Source organism: Protobothrops mucrosquamatus, unplaced genomic scaffold (genome assembly GCF_001527695.2).
Source record: "Protobothrops mucrosquamatus isolate PMUCROS unplaced genomic scaffold, P.Mucros_1.0 scaffold170, whole genome shotgun sequence".
NCBI lineage: Eukaryota > Metazoa > Chordata > Lepidosauria > Squamata > Viperidae > Protobothrops > Protobothrops mucrosquamatus.
Window position 1 is genome coordinate 1270223 of NW_015386531.1, and position 27566 is coordinate 1297788.

The 27566-nt window shown below is 36.2% G+C and overlaps 1 protein-coding gene across 1 annotated transcript in view; it reads left to right on the forward strand.

Annotated features, from left to right (window-relative positions):
• Nucleotides 1-27566, forward strand: part of DPH6 (diphthamine biosynthesis 6) — a 222252-nt gene that overhangs the window by 137061 nt on the left and 57625 nt on the right. Inside the window, exon 13 of the mRNA XM_015813576.1 lies at nucleotides 7408-7650. Within this exon, the coding sequence (XP_015669062.1) occupies nucleotides 7408-7650 (243 nt within the window). The remainder of the gene's footprint in view (nucleotides 1-7407; nucleotides 7651-27566) is intronic.

The following is a 27566-nucleotide window of genomic DNA, read 5'->3' on the forward strand; positions in this document are numbered from 1 at the left end:
CGAGCGACTTTGTCATTCAGATATTGTGCAAAATCCTCAGCCCTCCCCACCAGGGGGTCCTCCCCCCCCCTCAATTGAAGGAGGGAGCGGGTCACCCTGAAGAGGGTGGCTGGGCGATTATCTGATGACGCAATGAGGGTGGAGTAGTAATTAGACCTCGCCACCCTCATTGCCACAAGGTAGGATCTAACATGTATCCTTACCTGTGTTCGGTCGGGTTCGGTTCGGGTAGCCCTCCAACTGCTCTCTAGGCGTCTATTTAGACAAAGTAACACAAGGAAAGTGGACAAAAGGAGATTCTCAAAACAATGTAAATGACCTGGAAATACGTACAATACAACTAATTATAAACAAGTTTCCATTGCTATCACATTCTCCTAACGCCACCAAAGCTTAAATGAAGAAAGAGGGATACAACTATTAAAGCAAGCTGGACTAAAAAATGATGATCTGTCTACAGGGCAATATATCCATGCAATCCAGAACATAGACCTAAACCTCAGCAACTTCAACTCAGTATGTTTTCCTAGCTTCAACATAAAATCTGATGCTATCTGAGGCAAATCAGGTCAAGTGTCTGAAATGTTTGGAAAAGATAAACTCTCCTTAACTGTTTCAGGCAGATTTTGGTTGCATATACCACAGCAGTTTGATGAAGTTAATGCAGCCATCTGCTTAATCAAACTAAAGTTTATGAGGATAAACTTTACCGGGTAGTCTTGCATCATATGGATCAGTACTTAGAACCTATTGGAGGAAAAGTAAACATTTTGTAGATTCAGAACCATCATTGCTAGGGCCTTTGTTAATATCAACATGATGGTTGATTTGTAATTAGTATACAATTGTAAGGAGACAAATATCTATTTTCTAAATGGCTTCTGTATAAAAGGAGTGTTGTTACCAAAAGCTATTGTTTCATTTGAACGGTGCTACAAAGTATATCTATTTGCCATTAAGTCTTCTATATATCCTGTGTAAACAAGTATCTAGTTCAGTTACATGTTTTCTGTATTCCCGAGCCTGTTTATATCTTTTGAAAAATATAGACTAGTACTTCAAAAATGAGAACAGTTAACACAGAATTGGAGTCTAAAGCTTGAGTAGTTTTCTTCAAAGTGATCCAAGAATTGTTTTGAACTTTTAAAATATAGTGACTACATGGTTAATTTTACCAGAAGTATCCAGGAGACTTTCAATGCAATGTTATCTGGTACATATTTCAAAATACTGACAGTTATTTTATCATTAATTAGTATTCATATTATGTCTCAAACAATCTGTTCAAGAATGAGGGAAATGAACTGGTTGAACAGCTCTTCCTATCTGATAATTAATGTATGGGGTGGGGGTCGATGTGCATGCAAAATTGAGGTCAAACAGGAAGTTATTTTTAGTTAAATAAAGTAAATGACTTACACTAGGGCTTTGCCTTGACTACAGGTTTAACTTTGGAATAAACCTGTAAAAAAAGAAAATATCGTCCTGTTAAATAATTTCTTTTTGAATTTGTTGCTCATCTTGTCAATATGGCACTTGATAGCTGGCTGGACTCCCTTGTTCAATGGCACGCATTTTTAAATAACACACATCTTTTTTTTCCCCTTACAAAAACCATTTGTTCTTTTACACAAAAACATTAGTTCCATTCTTTTTCTTCCAATTTTTTGGTTTTATATATAGCATGGCAAAACAATATTTTATACATCTTAAACAATTTAAAAATATAGTTGCTGAATGTCTGCTAATCTATTATATATTCTGCATTTCTTCCTCCCCCTCTTCAGCTGCTAATCATAAATTTTGATTGCCAAATAGTTTAACATACTCTTCCAATAGTTACATGTGTGAGTGTTCTGTGAATTGCAGGCAGTTTTATAAGGACAGATTTGGAGTTACATATGGGTATTCACATGGTTTGATTGTCATGAGTTTTTTTAAAAAAATAAACACAATGTTCTGCACATAATTTCCCAGAAGGGAATTTATACTACACTAATCTGTATTATTATAAAATTGAAAGCATTGATTATAATCACTAATGTCCTTCTACCAAATAGTAAAGACCTTTTTTTTCAGAATCTCATTATCATGTGCCTTTAAATTTTGACCCTTTTTAATAGTTTTACTCCATGACTGTTGCTGGGATTTTTTTATTTTTATTTTTTTTTAAAGCCTAAGGTTTGAAGTATATTTTGTGTGATTTTTATATTTTTATTTTGATTGTCTTTATTTATGACGTTGTATGACATCATCTTGAACTATAAGAAAGAGCACAACATCAACCCCTTCCTGGCTTCAGACTGGCTTACCTAAGGAACTGTCTTTTCCCAACAGTTTCTATCCATCCACTTCAATTTGGCAGGTTGGCCATCTTGCAGGTACCATCAGCCAAGGACTGGCAGCTGGCAGCGATCAGGAAACATCCTTTCTCCACTGTAGCCCCTTGCCCTTTGGAACATTCTTCAGAAATTAGGATGGCCCAATCCTGTTAGTCTTTTCTTTAAAAACCTGGACTATGTGCCCAGGCCTGAAATCTCAAATGTGTTAAGGGGCCCATTTAGTGGCTATATTGACAATTTCTTATGATAATTTTCTTATCTGCTATATATATTTATTTTAGCAATAGCAATAGCACTTAGACTTATATACTGCTTCACAGTGCTTTATAGCCCTTTCTAAGCGGTTTACAGAGTCAGCATATTATCCCCACAACCTGGGTCCTCATTTTACCGAAGGATGGAAGGCTGAGTCAACCTTGAGCCTGGTGAGATTCAAACTGCTGGCAGCCGGCAGTCAGCAGAAGTAGCCTGCAGTACTGCATTCTAACCACTGTGCCACCACTGTTCTGTTTCTAATTGTTTTGTTTCAGAATTATTCACTGCCGAGAGTCATTTGGTTTAAAATGGGTAGCCCGTTGAGTTCAATAAATATTATGTAAAGTTATCTGTATAGAATCTATCATTCTGGATGGTTACTGGTTTCATGCAAGGAGCAAAGTAGAGCAGTTCACAGTGTCAAACAAAATAGTTGCTTGTTTGTTCATAGCTAGAAATGTCCCTTGGGCATTATTGAATCAGTGAAGGAGGAGAACTGGGGAAGTTTAGTAGCACGCTTGATAAAAATAAAATCTATTGGAGTTGGAAAAGAGTGTACTTGGTGAGTCTTTCCAGGGGATTCAGCGGTTAAACATGAGACCAGTTTTTGTGCTACAGGAGAGGCTGTGAAACTACAAATGTGATAAACAATGTCAGACTGCTATTGGAAAGAGCAGACCCACATTTTTCTCTTTCCTATAGAAACAAAAGACTTTTTGACAGATACTCCACTTCTTTTGTGATATTAGTTGGCTTTTGTGATGAACTTGTAGATCAGACATGTCAAACTCGCGACGTCACATGATGCCGCACGACGTATCATAACTTTTTCCCCATTGCCGGCAATGGGATGGGTGTGGTTTCGGTGTGATGCATCCGGCCCACGGGCCAGTAGTTTGACATGCCTGTTGTAGATGATTCTCAATCATTGAGGAAGATGTATTTCAAATATTTCATATCAAAATTTGTAAATTTCTAACCCATGGACTGGATAGTGGTGTTAGAAATGAAAAAAAGTACTTTTTGTTAGCTTTGAAGACTTATTCTGCTTTCAAATGATTTAACACGACTTAAAAACAATATGTGTGTGTGTGTATATAAACAATCACAAAACTTAATCAAGCTGACTCTTTGTTCAATAATCTTAAGAAAGTCCTATTTAAATTAGAGATTAAACAAAATTAAGTATTACTGAGGGCAGCTTGAAGTTTTGCAAAGCCTGGTCATTCTATTGAAAATGAATTCTTGCTTAAGTTCATGTGTATAAATAGATTCTTGATGTATTATGGTTTCAAAATGATTGAGTGATTATTGTGTCAGTACTGACTCTTAGCAGTCATATTAGTTAGAGCCTCTTCAGGATGATCTATCTTCAATGGGTCCCTTCAGGTCTCCCGACTGTTCACCCAATCATAACTGCAGTTGAGTCTACTCTCCTTCCTTCTGGTCATCCTTTTTTTATATTTCCTGCCATCTTTCACAGTATTATGGAATTCTCAAAGGATTTGGGTCTTGCATAATGTATCCAAAGTATAATAATCTGAGCATGCTCAATTCTGATTTCTGTATGAATAGACGTGACACAAAATCTGAATATTTGTTCCAAGGCCTTCATTGCAACCCTGGCCTTCATTGCTGTCCTATCCGATTCTAGCCTAAGGCAATATTTCTTGATTACTAGTACCTTTGCTCTTGAAAATAAATCTTTAAAAGTTAGAAGCTATTGACCAATTCAGGATTTTCATTGTCAACTTCTAAGGCTGGTTACTGTTGTCATTAGTTTTATTTTCTTTATATTTAATCATTGCTCCATTTTTAATTTTATTCCTTGATTTTCATCATTAGAGCTGGCAGATCATCTGGATTTTTAGATACAGAATAGCATAACATAGGTTATAGATGTTTCTTCTTCCGATTTAAAAACCATGCTCATTTTTTTCCAGTCCAACCTTCCTCAGTATATATTCAACATATATGTGGAATAAATAAGGTACAATCATATTGCATTTCTCAGCAAACCTGGTGCTGGTCTGTTATACTACATTCCATCAAGACTGTCACTTTGTGCTGTGTATAGGTTTTCCATGAGGATAATGAGATGTTTTCGGATTTCCATTTTCCCAAGAATATTCTACAGCCTGACATGGTCAATGTAATCAAAGATTTTCTATAATCAGTAAAGCACACCTTGATCTTTTCTTTTTTGGGGGGGTATTCCTTGAGTTTTGCAATTATCCAACATTCATCAGTCATAATGCCTCTTAATCTTCAGCTTTTTCTAAATCACCTTGAACATCTGGGATCCCTCGTTTTATGAACAGTTCTGATCTGCCTTGAATGATCCCCGACGTTAGTACGTAAAATCAAATTTCTTCCTGAGATGTTTGCCTGCCTTACTGACTTTGGCTTCTCTTCTTGGCAATTCCCTCTGTTTGTTCTGATACCAATTTGATTTCTTCGGTTTCTACATCTTTGGCAGTCTCTTTTCACATACATACTTAACAACTTCATTCTGCAATTCCTCTGTTTCTGTATCAAAGTTAGGACTTCGAAGTGATTCCTTATGTTCTTGAAAAAGTGGGTATATGCTCATGATCATATTGTAGAAACTCGTTAATTTTGTTCTGCTTAATTTGACTGGAACTTGCACATAGCAACTTGCACTGCTTCATATCTGTTTCCTAAGCCGTACGTTTTCTTGATTACTATTTCCAGTTTTGACATCTCAGTCTCTAACCATAAGCAACATATTTACTTTTTTAATTATATATATATATTAATTATATATATAAAAAAGGTGGCAAACAAACCTAATACTCTTTCCTCCTCCTATTTTTCCCCACAAACTACAGCGCTGTGACGTAAGCTACAATGAGAGTAATTAGTCAAGAGTCACCTAGCTGGCTTTCATGCTTGGACAGGACTAGAACTCCTAGTCTCCTGGTTTATAGTCTAATGCCTTAACCGCTAGATAAAACTGTATGTTAATTGCCTAATATATATTTTATATTTATACTTGCATGTTATTTTGATTTCAGATTAATTTGACCATAAAACCTGTCAGAATCCCCTTCTTCTGAGTTAGTAGTTGAACTATGAATAGATAATGAGCCTAACTGATATTATTCAGGCTTTGCTATATCCGCTCCAACAAGGAAAGCAACAATATTCTTTCTTTTTCATTTCATGAGTACTAAACAATATGATTTTTAACTGAACGTGTCCAGTTCTCATCTATTTCACTTTGTTGATGCCTGAGGTATCATTGTGTAGTTGATTTATTTCATTTTTCACTATGTTGAACTTCCTCAAGTTCATGATACTTACATTTCATGTTCCCATTGTAATTATTTATTTGCATCTTTGGATGTTCCTTTTCTATATGTCTACCTTTGACAACAAGATGTCTCAAAAGCTTTAATCTAACCACATCATAAATAATATCAGTACTCCAAAAGATCTTCAGCTCTTTTTCATTAGGATGTTAAATGATATCTGACCTGATGGTTTCATCATATGGCACTAAAGCATCACTCAATTTATTTTATCTATCTAAATAGTTTATTTGGTAAAGTTCAGGAATGATTTACTACTTCCTTCTCCCACTGCAGAATGAAATGATGCCTTTGCTATTGTCACTGAAGTGATCATCTTTAACCAGCATTTTCCTATATCTCTTCTGCCCAATATAGGTACCTGTTTGCTTTAATTGGAGACCTGGGAGGACCATCATACCTTGAATTACTGTGCTGGGAGTACATATTTTTCACATATACTTTGCCAGTCTTGGCTCATGCTTTTTAGGAACACCTACTTCCTCATTTTCCATGATGACACAGCATAGCAGGACTTGAGGCTGGTAGGGAGGGAATTCCAAATTATCTGGTTTTCAAGTCCAAACAAGGAACATGAATTCATCTGCAAAAAAATTGATAACCAGGAAAGCAAGTAATAAGCAGTGTACTACAAGGTGTTTTTGTGACTGTAGTCAAAATCCTGGCAGCCAGCCACATTCTGAAACAGAAGCTTCTAGCACTCTCTAAGGACCAAACCAACATAAAATACATTGAAAGAACCAAGCCTTGATGTAACCATTGCATAAATGATTGAGGCTAAGTCTGTTTATTCTTGAAATTGCTTCATTAGCAAGTATGATAAGCTGACAGAAAACATTGATGGCCTATACTATTATCTTGGACATTCAAGAACAAAGACAAAATATACCGTAACTCCCTTAAACTTTTTATGTAAAATACCAAAATAAGAAAAACATAATGATCTGCTAACAGTTTACATAAAATAGTAGGTACGTTAACTTAATTCAAGCTACTGGTTAATTTTATATCACATTTTCATTGTATAGTATATCACTATATTGGGGGTTCATGAAACCTTGGGAATCAACTCTGCCTTAAATTAAAGTGAATTCTTGTAAATTAGAACATTTAAAGCTTCCCCTCTCTCCTTCCTAGTTGACAGATTGTAAACAAATTTACTTCAAACATGACACAAGTCTTCATACTGATACCTTGGAAATATTATGACATTATGTTAGTCTACATATTTCTAGATTGGTCTGTTCATTGGCGATTTGTCTGAGACTAGTTATGAATATGTAAATATCTACATTTAACTTTCCAAATCCAAATGTGATACAATGCTATCTTTTTTACAGTGCAGCTAAATCCCTGCCAGAAATTATCTTCAGACTGATATATTTTTACTTAAGTTAAAGATGGTAACTTTTAATTAGAAAATATGGAATAATTACACTCTTTTAAAAATTGTTTTCTTTATTGTTTTTTTCTAGGTTGAAGATACTCTGTATTGTGCTGGACAAATTGCATTAGTACCCTGCACTATGCAACTTACAAAGGGTGGCATCAAAAAAGAAGCTCTGATGTCTTTAAACCACGTTGAAAGAGTCCTGAAAGCCGTGAACCTGAAGGCTGAACTCCATCATGTACTCACGGCAAATTGTTATGTAACAGACAGCAAGTACATTTCTGTTGCTGAAGCTATATGGCAGAAGAAATTAAAAGAAGTTATAAAGGTATATATATAATATCAATTTTTCCCTACTTTCAAAGCAACAGTTTAGAAATACATTTATCCATGACTTGAACTGAAATCAAAATGTTCTCAATGCCTTTTGCCAAGGTTCAAAAAGACTGATAGAATAAGATTTGATTGAGCTATTATGCTTGGGCTCTTACGTTTCTGTGAACTGCTGAGACATTAAGCTGTTATATTCATCAGCAAGTTTCTCTGAATTCCATAAAGCAAAAGCTAAAGAAGCCTGAAAGAGCAACCAATTCCATGTGGACATTTTTAAAAGAGGATTTAGAGTCTGAATCAAATGTACATATATGCCTTTTCTTTTTCACATTTCATAAGAGTAGTTTTCACTACATTTCTGCACTTAACTTTCACAGAGAGGATCTGTGGAGTTTGTCTTTTATGGAGTAATTTTTATTTTATTCACAATCAATTATAATGGAATAAAGCTTATTATAATGTAATAAAGCTTATTATAATTCTAACAAAGGGCGTGCCATCTTGAGCATTCATAAAAGAAATGTGGAGTATAAATCAAATAAATAAACAACATGATAATTAAGATTAAATATGATATACATATTTGTTGGGGGGAGCTACTCAACCAATACATTTTCATGAATCACTTGGGTGACTAAAGCTGTCCAAAAATATTTTGAAATTGAACTGTTTTGAATTTGGATCGCCATTTTTCTCAGTCAGAGGAGCTTTTTCAAGGTCAAATTTGTATAATAGTAGTAGTAGTAGTAGTAGTAGTAGTAGTAGTAGTAGTAGTAATAGTAAAGTTGAAAGGAATCTTGGAAGTCATCTAGTCCAACCCCCTGTCCAATCTCTTCTTAACAACTTCCAGTGTTGGAGCATTCACAGCTTCTGGAGGCAGGTTGTTCCACTGATTAATTGTTCTAATAGTCAGGAAGTTTCTCCTTATTCTAGGTTTCTTCTCTCTTTGGTTACTTTCTATCTGTTGCTTCTTGTCCTGCCTTCAGGTGCTTTGGAGAATAGCTTGTCTCCCTCTTCCTTGTAGCAGCCCCTGAGATATTGGAACACTGCTATCATATCCCCCGTCGTCCTTCTCTTAATTAAACTAGAATACCTAATTGCAGCAACCGTTCCTTACATGTTTTATCCTCCAGTCCCCTAATCATCTTTGTTGCTCTTCTCTGTACTCTTTCTAGAGTCTCAACATCTTTTTTATATCGTGGTGACCAAAACTGGATGCAGTATTCCAAGTGATCTGTTAATGAGATAATGTTCAAAATGATTAATGTGACTTTTTTAAAATGCGTATAAACTTTTCCTAAATAAACAGAAATCAACAATTTGCAATCATCCCATTTTACATAGGCTCATCATAACCAATCTTTCTTCTTTCCTTTTGTAGTACACTTCTCTTTTAAAAAAATTCTGTGGGGACCTAGGACACTGGGGAAAGTAAAACTCATAAAGTAGCTAAATTTGATGGTTACGCTGTGCCACTATGAGTTAATTGGGCAATGTCAAATATCTTTCAACACTTGTCAACCCGAAGATGTAGAGCAGACAAATCAACTCAACTTTAAGAGTAAGGCTACTTCTATTAAGGTTGCCTACAGTAATTGAATCTTGGAAGTCTGATTATATTTTACCTCCTTCCTTTCTTAAACTGAGAATTAGTGGTGTGTCCATCTGAGAAGTTTATGTATATCATCTTCACTATTTGGATTTAATCAGTGTTTTCATCCTCATTGCTTTGGTAATGGATTTCTCTCTCCCTGTCATCCTCCTTACTCTCTACAACATATAATCTGACCAAACATTATTGACAGATTCCGTTAGAAAATAAATGCAGAGGGAGGAAAAACATTTGCTATCCTTAAATCTTTATAAGTCTAGAAAAAATGTAAAAAATGGGACATCAATTACCTTCCAAAGGCTTATGAATAGAATTCTTCCAGGATAAGGTAGTTGGTATAAAATATATTTAGATGACATAGTCATGTAATATGAAAGCTGGGAGAATGTTTAAAATGTTTAGAGAAAATCATAACATGCTTAATAGAATCAGGTCTGACCACCTGATCACAACCCAGAAGAATATCAACTGGACATTACACAATAGGAAATGAGAAAGCAAAACATGGAAAAGTTACCAGCCCTAGGGAAAACAGACTTACCTGAAACCAAAAAGCAAACTACATAATTTTTAGGTGTGTTATGCTGTTATGGAGGTTTTATTCCCCCATTTTGCCACCCATGCTCAAGCAATTACAGACTACATAGAAGGCAGAACCCAACAAGTTGCATTGAATTCCTCTGTGTGAACAAATATTTGATTGTCTTGTACTGTACTTGGCCAAGAAACTGGCACCGCAACAGCAAGCATACGGTGCTTTTGAAAACAAAGCTTTGGCACTGTGATGAGCTATTGAAAAGCATAAAGTTGATCTGTGGAGATGGAATTTCCAAGTCATTACTGATATTAGCCACTTACTTGAATCCACCAAATTATCTCAATATGATACCTTGTATTACAACCATACAGGTTTATCATTCAACATCAAGCTAGAAAACAAAATATCCCAGTGAATTCTTATAACACTTTAGACCCCTTGTCAAACAAGTAGCAAGGCCAAAACGCTGGAGACTTACAGGGACTCTCAATAAAAAATGGTCCTTTTTTCCTTTCCACAGAGTTTGGTGTGGAAAGGAAAAACTTGAAACTGCTGCCTACCTTTCCTACCTTATGGTTTTGTTTTTCCTGAGACTTTAAGAGATTAGAAAGAGAAATGCTGGTGGCACAAGGTGTCAATGGAAGAGAGAAAGGGAGTTGAGCTGAGGGCGAAGCCAATAATGTATAAAGGAAATCGAATCTAAACATTTTTGGTGGCTAAACAGCTGCTATCAAATAGTCATAATTGTTCATCCTCATTTTTATAAACTGGTAAGGACTGAGATACTGTGAAGCAAATTGATAAAAGGAAACAACTCCTGGGCTACACCAACCTATAGGCAGGACCTACTGAAGAATAGGAGCTGGAGGGTGGAGAAAAGATACACTATAAAGTACAGTATAAACTATAAGAACACTAATCCCTGGTGAAAAGAATAGGATGTCCATCCCTACCAGAGTAGTCTGGAGAAAGAACTGGACTATTAGGTGGCATTTAGAACACAGAACATTTTAAGTATTATCCTTGTTACTTATAGCAGTATTATTATGCATAGATGTTCTATCCCAGCCTATGGCCGTCCTTGTTAAAGGCACAAGGACAAAACCCCTGTTGAGAAAATAGGCTGGAGACTCAAAAGAAAACAAACCCCTTTTAATATGGGTAACAAACCTGCCAAATAGTCCAGAAACAAAAGCAGCAAAACACAATCCAAATGGAGGAAATTGTCCACATGAAACACAATGCAAAACAGAAAAGTAGTCACCGGCAATACTAACAGAACATGATCCCATGAAGTACTTTGCAACGGTTGCCTTCAGCAACCAGCACCGCCCACACCTTCCCTTTTTATAAAGCAGTCCCAAGGCGTTGCCTCTCAGTGCCTTCTCCTCCTCCCCTGGAGTTGTTGTATTGACTGTTGCTGATCTACTCTCGCTAATTGCCTGCGTCTACGAGCATCAATCATGTCCATCAAGTGTGAATCCTCCAAGTCTGACTCATTGTCCCCACACAGCTGAGCTTCATCCGTAACACGACTGGAGGGGCCAGGCTCTTCATCAGACCGTGAGTCTTGTAATTCATCAGAGCCTCCCTCTGACCCTGATGGCCCTCCAAATGCCTCCTCCACCTCCTCCTCAGATTCCCCGGACTGAGCTGTTGGGAACACAGGCTGGCACGGAATCATGACAATAGATAGGTAGAAAAGTGTGTATATAATAAGCTCAATATATTTGGACTGTATAAACCTACCTGCTGTAAATACAAGAAGAGATTAATTCAGTATGAGGTTTGTACCATACCTTAAGCATAACCCTGCCATAGAAACATATTTCTCTTAAAACATGTATGCCATTTGATATGAGGAATTGTTATTCAAAATTTGGGGAAAGAACTTTGTGTCCTTACTTGATTTGGGGTTGACTTCTTCTGCCACTAATGACCTATGATAATGTTGATATCATGCAGGAGGATCTCCCACCTCTGTATAGAAGCTTTACAGAGAAAGGAGAAGCAAAATGTAAAAATTTTGGAGTAACCAGCATTGCTTTTATTCTTTTGAAAAGATTGGGAGTTCTGTTTAATAATGATCAATAACCATCACATTTACTGAGAAGAGAATCACTTCTAAAGGATAACTTATCTAATCATTGCAGAACATAAAACTGAAGGGAAAATTCTACCCATTTACTTTGCCAAAACAAGACTGCTTCTACATTAGTTGCTTTTCGTTAATACAAACATAAAAGTCATTGACATACATCCACTGTCTGAGGAAGGAAAGGCTTTTGTTGTTGCTAGCATATCAGGTCCAAATTGTATAGTCTAGAGATGTTTTAACTGAATATAGTGTCAGCGTCGCTTAGTTGAATGAATAGAGAGAGCCTGTGAAGTGAAATAGAGGTAAATTCACAGTGTGATGTATTGCACCATTGATGCAAACAAAATACAGGATATAAAGATAAAACTCTTGCTTTTTATCGGCTTTAAGGTTTAAGGCTTTGCATCATTTCTTCTTTATATATGCTTTATTATCTTTGGACATGGAAGCTCCTTTCAAATAATGAAATCATCATGTTATCTTGTAGTGGACTTTTAGATGTTACTGAACTAAGGACAGCAGTAGTGAAGAATGCTTGAAGAATATAGATGTGAAAGGACAATGTATTTACCAATCACTTCTGTTAAAAAGCCAGTTTCCAGTATTCCCCTTCTGTCATACTGAATATGACCAAGCATAACAATATAAGAAGTTTGAAGATGCAATCTGTTTCCTTTGCAACTGAAAACAATGTGGGTAAAGGGAATGAATAAATATGACTTGTCTTTCCATAACAACAACAAGAAGAAAATATCATAGCTGTACTCTCTTTCTCTGGATACATTTCTGATGCAGTTCAATGTTGGGCAGTTATTTTTTGCCAACTTTTTATCACTCCCCCCCAAAAATTGGGAGAGTGGATAGAATGATAGAAGTGTCAAACAGCTAATTAGATGTCTTGCAACTTTTCGTGACAAATAATGGTGAGGAAGAATAAGAGAGAAAAAGACCAGAAAAAAAAAGAAATTTTCTTTTTTTAAATGTCTGTTCGTTTGCTTAAATCTGATACATGTATTGCTTAGCTGGCCAGCTCAAACTTCATCTGTAAGCATTTAGAGTGGTCTGCCTAATAATATGGGCAGCTCTAATAGTGGTCTACTTTGTATCAGAGTTCATGGTATTATGTATACAAACACAATACTGGATCTTATCTCACAATGGAGTAACCAGTGTGATTTTTAATTCCTTTTGACTTCAAGTTCAGTCGTTTATAATTCTTGTGCCCAACTAAGCATATAAACTAACTTTCCTAAACCTGGATACCTGTCAAGCCCCTAAACCTGGACATCTGCCAAGTGCACAGCATGATTCACCTGAATTTTCTTTAATGAATTTTAATGTTAAGAATTGGGGGTTAGAATATAGAATTTCAAGAACTGAGAGAGGAACCTTCCAGCATTCCTTTATTAGTGACTTCATTGAGGTAATGTCTCCTAGAATTTTTGGACTTTTCCCCCCTGACATACTAAAAGTTGTTTGCCTCTAGTAGGTCTCTCATCTTCTGATGTTTGTATTTAGAGTTACTTCTCATTAAATCTTAGCTTCATGAGAATCTCTTTCTGATGTTTGGTACTTGTCCCAGAATTCTGTATTTCTTACTGCTGAGTTCTGAGAGCTGAACTTCATACATCTGGTTGGATGTTCAAGCTGCAGAAGTTTGGAATAGAACATTGCTACATTTTTGTATGAAATCTTGCCAAGCACACCCAAGACTTAACACATTTCCCATTCATACTTCCTTCTTGTTTCCTTGGCTCTCTCCATGTCAGGCTAGTCAAGGTTTAAGCAAGAGTTCTGATTTAATGCCCCTTGAATTTGAATTTGTACCAAATTCAGTTGAACTGTAGTCTATACTGTGGATAATACAGGGATTCTTAAATATGGTTTAACCTATAGAAGAGAATATTTGTACTTCAGGGTTGAATTGTGGGGTTCTTGGAACTCTGAGCCTGGCAGTTTTCTTGCAGACGTTTTTTTACCAAGCTAGGTAACATCATCAGTACTAGAAGGGAGTAGGGTTTGCTGTTATTTTTATATATTAGTGGCTTACCTTGTCAGTGTTGGGAGTGTTTTGGGTGGTTGCTTGATTAGACTGATGTTTACTGTTTGAATGTCTGCATTGGTAGTCCTTTGATTGCGGTATTCTTTATTGTTGGTCTACTGTTGGTCTTAGTGTTAATTTCTTCTGATATGAGTGTTGAATGCTGCTAAGGAGGTGTTTTGGTCTTTTTGTTTCCTTTTGGACTTTCTGATTATCTTTTCTCAGTGGTATGTAGATGTTGTTTATTGTTATGCACCTGTGGATGGCCTATTTGTTTGAGTGCAAGGCCTCCAGGGATTCTCTGAAATTTTTGGACTTGGCTTGATCTAGATGTTCACAGTTTTTGCAGCTGAAACTATGAAGCTGTCCATGTGTTATGAAATTAAGGAGTTTTCATCATGTCTTCTGACTGCTAGCTTGTGTTCATGGATGTGCTGTGCTAGTTTTCTGCCTATTTGTGGTACATAGTGGCCGATACAGTCCTTTCACTGTATATTTAGATGAGTCCTGTTATTCTTTTATTTCTTCTTCTTCTGGGGCTGCTGAGTCTTTTGGTTTACTTAATATTTTTGGAAGGCTTTAGTTGTGTGCTATAGTGATGCCATGTGGCTGGTGGTTTCTGTGGTATTTTTGTTGTATGCTAGTGTTATCCTTTTCGCAGTTTAGCCTGTTATTATTTCTCCAGCATCATCATCAGTCTTCATTTTTATGGAAATGATCATTGCACATGTATGTGTACTGGTATGTGAGTATATCTATGTGTATCTATATCTGTTGATTGGGAATATTATCCCATTTTAAATATTTTGATCTGAAGCACTAAGAGATCATAATTTATCTACAGGATATTTTTAAAATAGTAGAAATAACCAATGACAAAAACAAAAGAAATTACTCATAGAAAATCAATTTTGGAATTCTATAGAATTACAACTGAAAGCAATAGTTTTGTCAGATTTGCCACATCAGCATATTGAAAAGTTATGAAAGTGAATTGATTTTATCTTTTAAAACAGGATTGTGTTTGAAAGAGATTATTCTGTCTGTCCAAAACAGCACAGTAATGGCATAATTTTCATCTTGTGCCTTGCAAACTTCATTTCCCTGGGGTTAAGATTAAATAACCATTTTGCATTCTTATGAGGCAATTATAATGTAAATATTTAAAAAGATCATACCTGAATAGAATAGAGCTGGAAGGGACCTTGGAGGTCTTCTAGACCAAGGCTTTTCAACCAGTGGTACGGGTACCACCTGTGGTACATTGGCACCTGGCAGGTGGTACGCGATCATCCTAGAAAAGTGGTAGTGGGGGAGGGGAATGAGCTGAACTGATGGCAGCACCACACAACCTGAGCGAGAGACGGCTGGAGCTGCAGGGCTGTCAAGGCTCAGCGGAAGCGCCAGGATCAGTGCCGCTTTCCAGCTGATCGGCGCTTCTTCGGGACTGTCAGCTGGAGCTCAGCGCTGATCCTGGTGCTTCTGCTGAGCCCTGAAGAAGCACCAATCAGCTGGAAAGCAGCACTGATCCTGGTGCTTCTGCTGAGCCCAGAAGAAGCGCCGATCAGCTGGAATGTTGCAGCATCTCCAGGGTCTTGTGATTTACATTCAGATGCTTGGCAACTGGTTCATATTTATGACGGTCACAGTGTCCCAGGGTCATGTGAAGTGACCAAAACCTGCTGCAACCACCCAGCAGACGGGGGGAATAAAAACCAAACACCCCCCACTGCCAATCCTCAACAGAAATGCTCACAACAATGAAAACCTCGGACAAGAGGAAGAGTGCCGCCGGGTGGGCAGGCAGGTGTCTTGCTCAGCTGTGGCTTGGGGGGCACTTTTTTCAGTGCCATTGTAACTTTGAAGAGTCACTAAGCGAACTGTTGTAAGTCGAGGACTATCTGTACTTTATCACTTTTTTCCTTTTTTTTTTTTTTTTGGTCATCAAGTTTTTGACACCTTGCTAGGCAACTGGTGGTACTCGGATGTTGCCATATCCTAAAAGTGGTACAATGGGTGAAAAGGTTGAAAAGCCCTGTTCTAGACCAGCCCCCCACTTAAGCAGGAGATCTTATACCATCTCAGAGAAGTGACTGTCTAGCCTCTTTTTAAAAATCTCCAGTGATGGAGCACCCATGATTTCTGGAGGCAAGCTATTCCACTGGTTAATTGCCTTCACTGTCAAGAAGTTTTTTCTTAATTCCAGGTTGCTTCTCTCTTTGATCAGTTTCCAACCATTGTTTCTTGTCCTGCCCTCTGGTGCTTTGGAGAATAGTTTGACACCCTCTTCTTTGTGGCAGCCCCTCAATTACAGCCCCTAGATGGTTGAGCTCTATATGTTTTTGAATTATTTGATTGAAGACCACAATTGAATATGAAGATACAGTACTATTGTGCTTTTTAAAAACAACAAAAATTGTCTGGACTTAAAATATATCATGAGGTTGCATATATGGAAAAACTGATTGGACATAACATATGAGAGAACAGTAAAATAATACAGAGTACTATACATGACTTCAGCTGTAAACCTAATAAGAAAGTTGACAAAAATGTATACCAATTTTGTCCAGGAGTATATTATCTAATATTTAGAACGACATCTCTTGCCCAAAAAATATGTTCTAGGTAGGGATGGTAGCCCACTGGATAGCATCAGCTGGGGAAGGCTAATGTAGATATAAAAGTAACATTAACAAGAGAGAGTAGCTAAAGGCAGTATTTGTCTTTCCCCTTTCCTGGAATTTTAAAGAATTTCTGTATGTATGTACGTTTATTTGTTTGTTTGTTTGTTTGTATCATTTTTAAACTGCCCATCTCCCTCACAGAAAGACATATTGTTGCCAGTCATTCTAGCTATGAATTGTTTTAATTCAAAATGACTCTATTTCCAGCTCTCTCCCTTAAATATCTTCAGCTATTTTAAAATTTTATTATCCTTTTTTTTTTTAAAGAAAATGCATGTTTTATTTTCAGAATCTGACACTAATTTTAAAAATGGCTTAAAATAAATTAGGATAATAAAACTCATATTCATGAAAATGAACACGTTGCTCGTAGGTGTTTGACTTTTCTATTACACAGCTTTATCAAAAATTGTTATATCAGGAATGTACAACCCATAACCCCAAGGTTAAAAAAAGCAGCTCCAGCCCCCCCCCCCAAAATTATAACTGTGCATTGGTTAAGGTTCTGGCAGCACCTAGAAGACCATGGGCGTTAGTCCTCCTTAAAAACAAAAGCCAAGTCTTTCTCTCTCAGCTCAATCCATCTCATACTGTAATTGTAGTGAGGAAAATAGGAAGATGGATTGTTAACCATGCCACCTTGAAGTGGTATATGGATTAAATAAATGCCAGAAAATTGGTAAATCATTGTATATAGCTTCATTTTTGCCCTGGACACTCTAATTTCTGTGTCCTTTAGAATGATTTCTAGCATACTACCCAGAGGCTCTTTTGTTAAAGCAGGTTATGCACCTACACAGTAAAATATATTACATACAAAGGATTTAAAGTATCATGGTTTTTCTAACCATTATAGGCCTGCCTGTTATTTACCTCTAGGTCTGCATATAAACAAAGAATTATATAAACAAAGAGTTTCCTGAAAGTACAATTACAGTGTAAGGATAAAGTACAAATACAATGTAAGGATAATCTACAATGTAAGGACTGTAACCATCACTATGTAGGACAGACAGAAAGAAGACTAGCAGAGCACATCTATCAACTAGCGGTCAGAAGATGCTATGCAACTCCTTAATCTCACAACACATGGACGGTGTTTCAGCCATAGTTTCAACCGACAAAACTCTAAGCATTCTACACAAAGCTAAATCCAAAAACACTAGAGATTTCCTGGGAACTTGGCATTCAGTCAGGGGATAAACCATATTTACACACCATTCGAAAGTGACAATAAAAAGGCTAAAATGGAAGCAAGAAGACCAGAACACATCCTCTGCAGCAAGAAGACCAGAACACATCCTCTGCAGCAACACATCCTCTGCAGCAACATCCAGATAAGTTGGGATTAACATCAGACAAACAAGGAGAAAACAATACCTTAAGCAAGGAACTACCAAGGAGCAAACCATACTCAAACCAACGCTGGCAATGAAAGCTGTTGTATATAAACAGGGAGCCAACCCCAAATACACTAGCACTGATGATGTTACCTAGTTGGGTAATGAAACATCTGCAAGCAAGCAACCAAGTTCAAGAACAGCAAGAACTCCACAGTTCAACTCTAAGCTACTGTATATATATTCTCTTCCAATATTCCCAACTCAATATTTTCTCTTAGAAAGGAGCGGGCACAGCCATTTAAATTCAGCCCATTTGAAGTTGGAAAGGCTTCTTGAAACATACAGCATCATTGGGATCAAGACAATGCTAATAGGCCACACAGAGTCCTTAGCTGTCCCCATAATTCACTATTTTTGTTTCCATCTCCCAGGAAACTACCATCTTGTCTTCTCTTGCAAACTGCTATAAAAAAGACTGACTCCCAAGATGCTGTCATTTTATAAGAATGGTATTGCGAGTTTTAGTTTAGCTTAATTTAATTTTGTATTTCAACCTTTAGCACGCTCATGAGCATGCTGATGCTTTCCTCTTTTTCCCGAAGCCCTGTTTTGGCTCTACTTTTATAGCACTCACCTAATGAATGCACCTTTGTCAGAAATGAACTATTGCACAGCCTTCAAAGAAGGAAATAGTTTCACTTCGGCTACTCGATCAATAAGTAGAAACAAAGAATGCATTTGCTGAATATTTGCTACGGGGAGATAGGGCATTCTTGTGCAACACATCTGAAATTTCCATCAATTTATACTGTACGCTATTCCCAAGAAAAAATCCCTAACTTATTCCAACTATTTATGCAGACAAACTACAAAGTGGAAAAACAAAAATATCTCTTCAAAAATATTTGGGGGAGGGGAAAATATCTGTCTACAATTCAGTTTTGTTCAATTTATTTTTAAACATTTAATGCCTATTACTTCTGATTACATTCTGACCCTAAAACAATTAAAATGTTGGCACACTGACTTTTGTGAAATTTATTTCCAAATAATTGAACTTAAATCTGAGAAGCGAAGTAGACTTTTTATTTAATACTTTATAAATTTTCTTTTTCTTTTCTTTTTTTGGGGGGGAGAGGGGAGGAGGTTGCATGCATTTCTTACACTTTTACTTTGGCTTCATTCAGATGTGGATGCAAAAAGTGAGTTGAATATGAACTGGTCCTATTTTAATGCTGCTTTCAACTTTCACACAGCACAGTGTGTGCCAGCTACTGACCCAGCAACATGCCTGCCAGCTCAGCAGTGAATAATCACTTTACTTTGTGTTTTTCTTCTTCGTCTGTGAAGCAGAATAAATGCTTTTGGCTAGTATAAGGCATGCTTATGGCATTCTGTTGGATCTCAGTGAGAAATCTTCTCATGTGCATGGATTTATACATAAACCTGGCATATAGTACATCTCCTTAAAAGTGGTCTGCTTTAGTTCATGGGGCTAATTCACTGGTAAATAGATATAGGATTATCTATTTAGAGATATTATAGACCTCTAATATGCTATAATGTTCAGATAGCTTAATTATGTTATAAAGGAGCCTTTTGGTGTTCATTTAGTAAGAATTTATACTGAACTATATAGAGCTTAGATTGAGATAGCTAGTCATTGGGTCATGAAAATTTCTGTTTATACTAAGACTGAACAATTAAATGTTGGCTTGCAATAGAAGCCAAAATTTAATTGTTGGAGATTGACATGGGAAACTGTTGAGCCTGTTAGCTCTTTCAGCACTCTTTGATACCGTGGGGTGTTGATAACAACCACTGGATCAGACAGACATTCTTAGCTGTCCTGGTTAAAGCTTCCATTCCTTCCATCAAGGAAACTGGTGATGAAGAGAAGCTGATGTAATCTCCCAAGGCTCTTCTCTCTACAGAATTTAAGAAGCTATGCCAGGATAAACGGTTTTCCATTGAATCTAATGTTATCTGCTGTTAAAGAGGCTTTTTCCTGTCTTCCCCTACTGAAGTTGTAGAAGGAATCAAATCACGGTTTCTATGGCATATTGACTTCAAATTTATTCAAAGCTTAATTTTCTTTCTATACAGTTTTATTCTGTACAGTTTTATAGTTATTTTTTTATTTAACTTATTTATATGGCCAGTTATACAAGTAACGCTGGGTGTTAATCTTACTTAATTTAATTTAATTAATTATTAATTTATTAATTAATTAATTGAAATGTGGCTGTTAAAAACATGAATATGAGTATTGGTGTGTGTGTGTGCGTGCATGCGTGCTTGCAAGCATATCTTCTACATTACTTTATGGAGACATAGGCTTTGAAAAACTGTTGAAAATTAGGAAGTGTGAATACCCCCGTCTCCCCAATTTGTTTTGATCAATATAGGGTTTGCATTTTTTCAAGTTTCACATCTTTAACAGATACAAAGTATAGATTAATGCCACTTTGAGGATTGTTTTGTCACAACGTAAACACATCTTAAAAGGCGGGGGGGGGGGAACCTTATATGGTCTATTTTATCCTAGAGTAGCATTCCAATTAGCACATATTAATTACATTTTTGGTTTTCATCAGAAGCCTACAATTGCAATATAAAAATTATTAAAGAAACCCAACTTCCACCTTTTTAGATGAATTCAGAGGTGAAGGAAGCGGTCAAAGATACTCTTAACACATTTCTGCTCTGAATCACAATGCAATTCACGAAGTACACTTACAAAATAGTAGATTCTACAACTTATTTGTTATTTGAGTATGCCTTCGCAGGTACATTTTATCATTTAGATTTTTTTCTTTCCTTAAATCCTCTTAACTCTGCTTAGCTACCTCTCCTTTCAAAAGGGCTTAATTTTGGCATCCCAGAGAACAAAAATTTTAGAGAACATATTCTGTGTGACAGATTTGATTTGATTTGCATCTGTTTTATATTTCTATCGGTTTAAGACTTTGTTCCTTAAACAGTTATTTTTACTTTTGCATTGTAACAGATATATTGAATTATTTATGTTTGAAAAGTACTTCAAGGAATCTTAACTTCAATCGTTATTTTTATCTTGTCATAGGAACCTATCATTAGGCAAGAAAAATGACCTTTCAATATTGAATTATTTTCCAATCAATTTCATATTTTGCGATCTTGTTTTTAGCTGGCACATAATACTTGCCTTTACATTTACCTCTGCAGGATATATTTTAAACAATATTATTAGAAAGAAAGAAGTAGGAACTCCAACAGAAATCTCAGTATAATAGGGCAGTGCAGAGGGTACAATTGCTGTAACAGCAGCTTGCATTATATTCAAGATCTAACACACAGTTTGATAGAAAGTTCCTGCTGGGGAAGAAAAGTGGGGAAGCTGGCAAGAATTTTACCACATCTGCTACCCGCTGCAAATAAACTGTAACCTATTTAATTTTTATTATGCTTACTCTTTAGGTTATTTGGCTTTCAAAATAATCTTTCTGGCTTTTAGTATGTGTAAAATGTATTATGATATGGTTTTTAAATATGGAGAACTTTTCAACAACCGAGATTGTAGCCCTTAATGGGTAAGGTGGCAAAGAGATTGAAAATAATCAGGGGTGTTGGGGAGGGGACAGAATAAAGAAAATCAAGATGGCAGCCACAGCATCAAATCTCTATCTCTTTTTACATGTGTTTTGCATGGAACATGTGTAAAAAAAGTGGTTGGGTTTTCATTATACTCCCATGTTGGATTATTCTACTCATTTCCTGTGATATTTTATATTATATAAACTACAGTACTAAACAGTACTGGAGGAGAGATTCCAAAGTCAGGGACCACCATTGAGAAGGGATTCTCAATTAGGGGCCCTGCAGTAAGCATATGGGATGGCCAAATGCCCTAGGTAACAATCAGTCTCACAAACACCCAATCTTATGTCTTCTAGGACTTCATAAGTAATAATCAGTATCTTGCATTGCACCCAAAAGATTATTTTAAACCATTGTAGCTCACAGAATAGTGTTGTCAATAGGCATAGCAAGGAATGCCCATAACTACTCACACTACTGCATTCTGGATCATTGGAAGTTTCTGGATAATCTTCAAGACTCTCCCAAGTACAGTGCATTGCAATAAATCAGTTGGAGTGAGTAAGGTGGTGAGTAACCATGTGCAGGCCCCCAGTCCAATAATAGATATAATTAGCATAGAAGACAAAGGTGTCCAATAGGAGCTGTAAGGCCAGGAAGATTCCTAAATTGTTTTCTGAATTCAAATGGAGCAGTGCAACTCTGCTCAGAGTCAAGGATGAAAGTATCTGGTTCCTGGTTCCATAGAGACAAAAACCTACAAGTATTCGATTCTGGGGTTGAGTCAAAATCTGTTCTTCCACATCCAGACCCCCACAGCTCCCAAACTTTGGGACAAAACTTCATGAATATTTTAAAGAGGTAATAATAGAACCTTGTGGTACTGTGCAAAGCAGAGATCTAGGGGCTGACTGCTCTCCTCCTTAACCAAGATCAGTTGCCTCCAAACAATGGAGGAGGGCAATTGTAAAACAATGGTCCCCCGTCTCAAATCCAAAAGCTGGTCCATAAGAGGTCAAGAATGTCCCACCTCAGGTTATCCACAAGTTGAAACAAAGTTCTCTCAGTACAGTATCCTAACCTAAAACCTGACTTAAAGGAGTACAGATACTCTGCTTCCTCCAGGAATATAGAATATAGAATAGCCTTTTCAACAATCTTTCACGGAAGATGCGATACTGGATGACAATGATTCAGATCTATAGGATCCAGTGATAGGTTATTGAAGAGGGAATAGACCACTGTCTATTTCAAACTCAGCAGAACCATTCCATTTCTCAAGGAGATATTCACTGTTTGATGAATGCACCCACACATATGGTCTCCAGGGGCTTTAACCAACTAAGAGAGGCCTGGCTCTAAAACACATGGATACACCCACAAGGATCCTATCCATTTCCTCAGAATTAATGGGATTAAACTCATCCAGGTAACATCATAGGACCAAACCCCAGTCAGGACAAAATCATCCAGCCCCTAGGGAATGGGTTGTACTAAACAGGGCCACCAGATGACATTTGGATTGAATAAGAGTGGAGAAATAAGTTCCTATTGCCACAAGGCAGGCTTTAATAAAGGTTCTAACCTGTGTCTGATCTGTTTTGACAGAGACAATCTGTCAAAACAATCAGTTTTGAAAGGTATTTAGATCCTCTTGGACACATATTCCTATGTTTCCTAAGATCTCCATTATTGTGCAATCCTTGCAAGGCAGTTTCAGCAACATGTTAAAAGCTCTAAGCATGATGTTCTGTATGTGTTATTATACCAAATTTGTAGTATATAGTAATTACCCATATTAGTGGTGGGGAGACATCTGTAGTGTAATATACTGCTTATAATGACAATATTTAAAAAGGAATATTTAAAGTTTCGCGTTTTTGTAAAACCGATCCTGAGATTTTTCTGGCAACCATAAAGGCATAATTACATTTCACTTTGAGCTATTTAATTTTGAAATTATTATTCCTATCACCGCAGGATTTTTCTATAGTCAGCCTGTCTCTTTTGCAATCCAGAAAAATGGAGACTCCGAATCCTTGCATTTCTTCAAATTAAAGAAAATGATTGCTGAGTTGCTGTATATATATATATATGGGTTCATGAAAGAAGAAGAACATTCCCAAAGGAGTTGTAGTTTTGAGCATCTTCAGTGGCAGATTTGATTATGAAAGTGTCAGGATTAATGATCCTATAAATTATACATTTGAAGGCTTTTTCCTCATGCTGTCTGCATAAACGAGTGCATCAGTTTAAGCTTCAGAACAAAGTAGCCTACCAACAAAAACGTTGTTACTTATTATGTAGAAATTCCATTAGGAAAACTGTGTAGAAAAGGTCAGTCTTTCACAAAAGAGAACTGAGGATCTTCGCAGTTATATACGGTAGATGGGTCATTTAAATCTCTTGAGTATCTCCACTGGATGAATGTGATAGAAGCATCTACCAAACTTGTATTGTGAGTGCCATAAAATATTATCCTATGGTTGTTACATGCCGACTGCAATACATATTGCATTTAAAGAATTCTTAAATCAGATTTCATGTTATCAGCATGAACAACAGAGGTCAGAAGTTCTATTTTTATATCAAATCCCAACTGCAAATTTAAGCAACTGGTCAGAATACTGTTAAGACAAAGAAAATAGAAAAGGTGGAAAAAGTGTTTTTATTTTAGACATTTGACACATTTTCTATAAATTACTTTATCCCATCTTTATGCCGATCTTTTCAGTTAAAAAAGACACCAGTGATCGCACATATTGCAATGGATCTCCCAAAGTGTTTTTCAAAAGGCAAACTGAAGAAGCTTCTTGAATGAGAAGTGAAATGTTTTCAAGGAAAGAAACAAGAAAGTCCAGTTGCCTTTTAAAAAGCACCTTTGGGACAACCATGATCTGGATGATTGAGAATCTCCATAGACTTTGGAATGGACCTTAAAGAACAGTTATTCCGTGAAACATCTTTTAATTCGGTTCGTTAATGTTCAGTTGTTTCCTTTTAAAAAAAAGTTTCTTGTCTAATTATTGTATTCTGAATTTTTTCTTGAAATAATAGTTTTAGCTGGTGATGCAATTTTGGGAAGGGGGGTTGTTAAGTAATTAAACGTTTTCCTCTAACTTTTGTCATGGAAGTTCAAAGATTAGATGAGATTGCCATTATGTATCGAAAAAAATCACTGAACAGTTATATTGCTGGAAAAGAAGAGGAAGGAGGCAGGAGATAATTATTGGCTAAAAGTAGGATTTGTCATGGGAACAGCTTTCCTGCACCAACTAAGTAATTGAAGCAAAGAAACAGTTTTTTTAAAAAAAGAAATAATACTTGCATTTCTTGGCACTTAAGACCACTCTAACTTAGATTCATATCTCTAGAAAGGCTAAGTAATTGGGAAAAAATCAGACTAGAAAATCAGGGGAACATATAAAAATAAGATTTCACTGTAGGTTCAAAAGAATCAGTTGATAATGGAACTCAGACTGATATGAGAAATTTGTAATGGGAGACGTGTATTCTAATTAAATACCATAACTCTTATACTTTTCTGCCTTTAAAGTATCATTTATTAAAGCTGTGGCTGCATTCATGGAGCTTGTAATTCAATACATCTAAAGGATACCAGCCCAAGAAAACCAAGTCATAAGCATTAACATCATATATACTTTGAATAGGAATGAAAGGAGAAGATTCTAATTCTAAAGTACTCTTAGATCTCCTAATAGGGGTCCTAGTCTTTTAATAATAGCCTCGACTGCAACAAGTAGGACTAATACTCATAATGGTAACATTAGTAGCATTAACTCAATATTTTCTGAAAATAAATAATCATCAATGATCTTTTCAAAATGGTCAAGCATTTCTATCTCCTACAAAGCAGACTCCTTGGTCTCTATTTTTAAAAAAATTATTTTGACTAAGTTTGAAATGATTGGGGAAGGGGAAAAAGGGGATTCTTGCAAGCTCCGTCATAAAAACACATCTTTTAAAGGTTGAAGCCTTTAAAATGTGAGGTTATGTGAATATGTGGCTACATGGTACATAGTCTTTCACTTGGAATAATGATCATTTGTTAACTTTGAAATTGTAATTTTGTCTTGGCCTTTTATTCTTTCTCTTATTCTAAATGGAAGCTGAAGGCAGGCAGAAATACAGAGTAATTGATTTAACAGCCTAAGACAAGTACAAGAAAATAGGAAGTTTGGTCTCAATGCTTGACTTGATCCGAGGCAGCTTTTTTCTAACCTTACCTCAGCACCTTGGGCCAACCAAGTGGCCTTTAAGCCTGAACGAGCATGACTTTTTTTTTCTAACATAAAGCTTCAGTATTCAGCTTTTCAAACTGTTCTGTAGCATTGGAAGTAGAATTATATTGACAAGGTTAGAATTCATCTCCTGGAGGGGGCTACTATGCTATACTTTAAGTGCTAATATAACAGTTATGTGGTTGTACCTTAATAATAGCCCCAGCTTGCCTAATGAGAATGCTGAAAGCAAACAGTACTCAGTGAGATTTTATTATGACTGAAGTGACTGCAATTTGAGGCAAATTATCCCTATTTTTGTTCTGATATCAAGCACAAGCATGCTAAAGAAATTGCTGTAAGTTTTGATGTTGAATTAGACTTAACTATTGTTAATATAGATGTAAGTGCATTTTTTCATGTAAACAGCTCACAAGGGTCAAGCAGCAGAGACTTTTTTGTGTGTGAGGCTGAAAATGATTGTCAATAATTTTGTGAGCGAATTTTGAAATAAAGTGCCTGTAACCTGTCATTATTCCTTCCTCTCGAAGTCAAGACAGAGTGGATGAAAATTTAGCCTGTGAATTGAAGGCAGAGAGAATGTTATGGCCTTATCGACTTCAGATAAAATTACTATTTTAACTTGTAATTATTTTTCCATTCAAAGGTCAGCCAGCATATAGTATTTACTATTTTGAACAGCAGTGTAAGCAAATTACTAGGAAAAAAGTTGTTACTAGTAGAGATCCAGGCAAAGAAAGCTTCAGCCACTAAAATTAGCATTGCTTATTATGTGGTTTATTAAGAAATTGGAGGAGGGACTATTTTGAAATAAAATACTTAGATGAAATATACAGAACTGTATGTTTAAGTGAAGGTCCATTGTTAGTAGAGTTGTTAAAAAACCTATTTGCTTAAATCCTGAAGATGTTTATTAAAGATTGTAATTAAAAAGACAAAAAGGTAATACAAACTTTAAAAAAAGAAAGAATAGAAAGTGCAGAAAAGAAAAAGAAAAAAGAAAGAAGAATAAAAATATGGTAAAGCAAAAAAAAGAAATATAGAAAGAAATTACTTCTCCCTTCATCATAACAAGAATAAACAGTGTTAGTCACTCATCATCTCCTCTTAAAATACAACAAATTTTCTCTTGTACCCATATGTCATCTTTTATCTGTAAACAAATAATTAAAGCCTGTCAGTCTGATCAGCAAAAGGTCATTAAGGGTTACCAGAAATAACATATCTATTTTAACCTTGATCAGATAAGCCTGTTTTATATTAGCAATAACAATAGCACTTAACCTTATATATAGTTTACAGAGTCAGCATATTTTCTCCAACAATCTGGGTCCCCATTTTACCAACCGTGAAAGGATGGAAGGCTGAGTCAACCTTGAGCCAGTCAGGATTGAACTCCTGACAGTTGTCAGAGTTAACCTGCAGTACGGCATTATAATCACTGGACCACCATGGATCTTTATATTCCCATTTTAACAATCTGGATCTTTAATTCCTTTGAAAAGATCAATTGTACAAATCAGCATGTGAAAAAAAAGATCCAGAATTGCCAACCATCTATTCAACCAACCCACTGATGGCTGATCCTTGGTTCAGAAAATATACATATTTACAAGTGAACTCTTCATAAAAAAGAGAAACGAAGAGTACCCAGTTGGGTACTATACATTAAAATGTCCATTAAATGTGGAACACAATCGGGGCACAGGAAGGCAAGAATCCTAATTAGGGGAGAAGACAAGGATGGGATG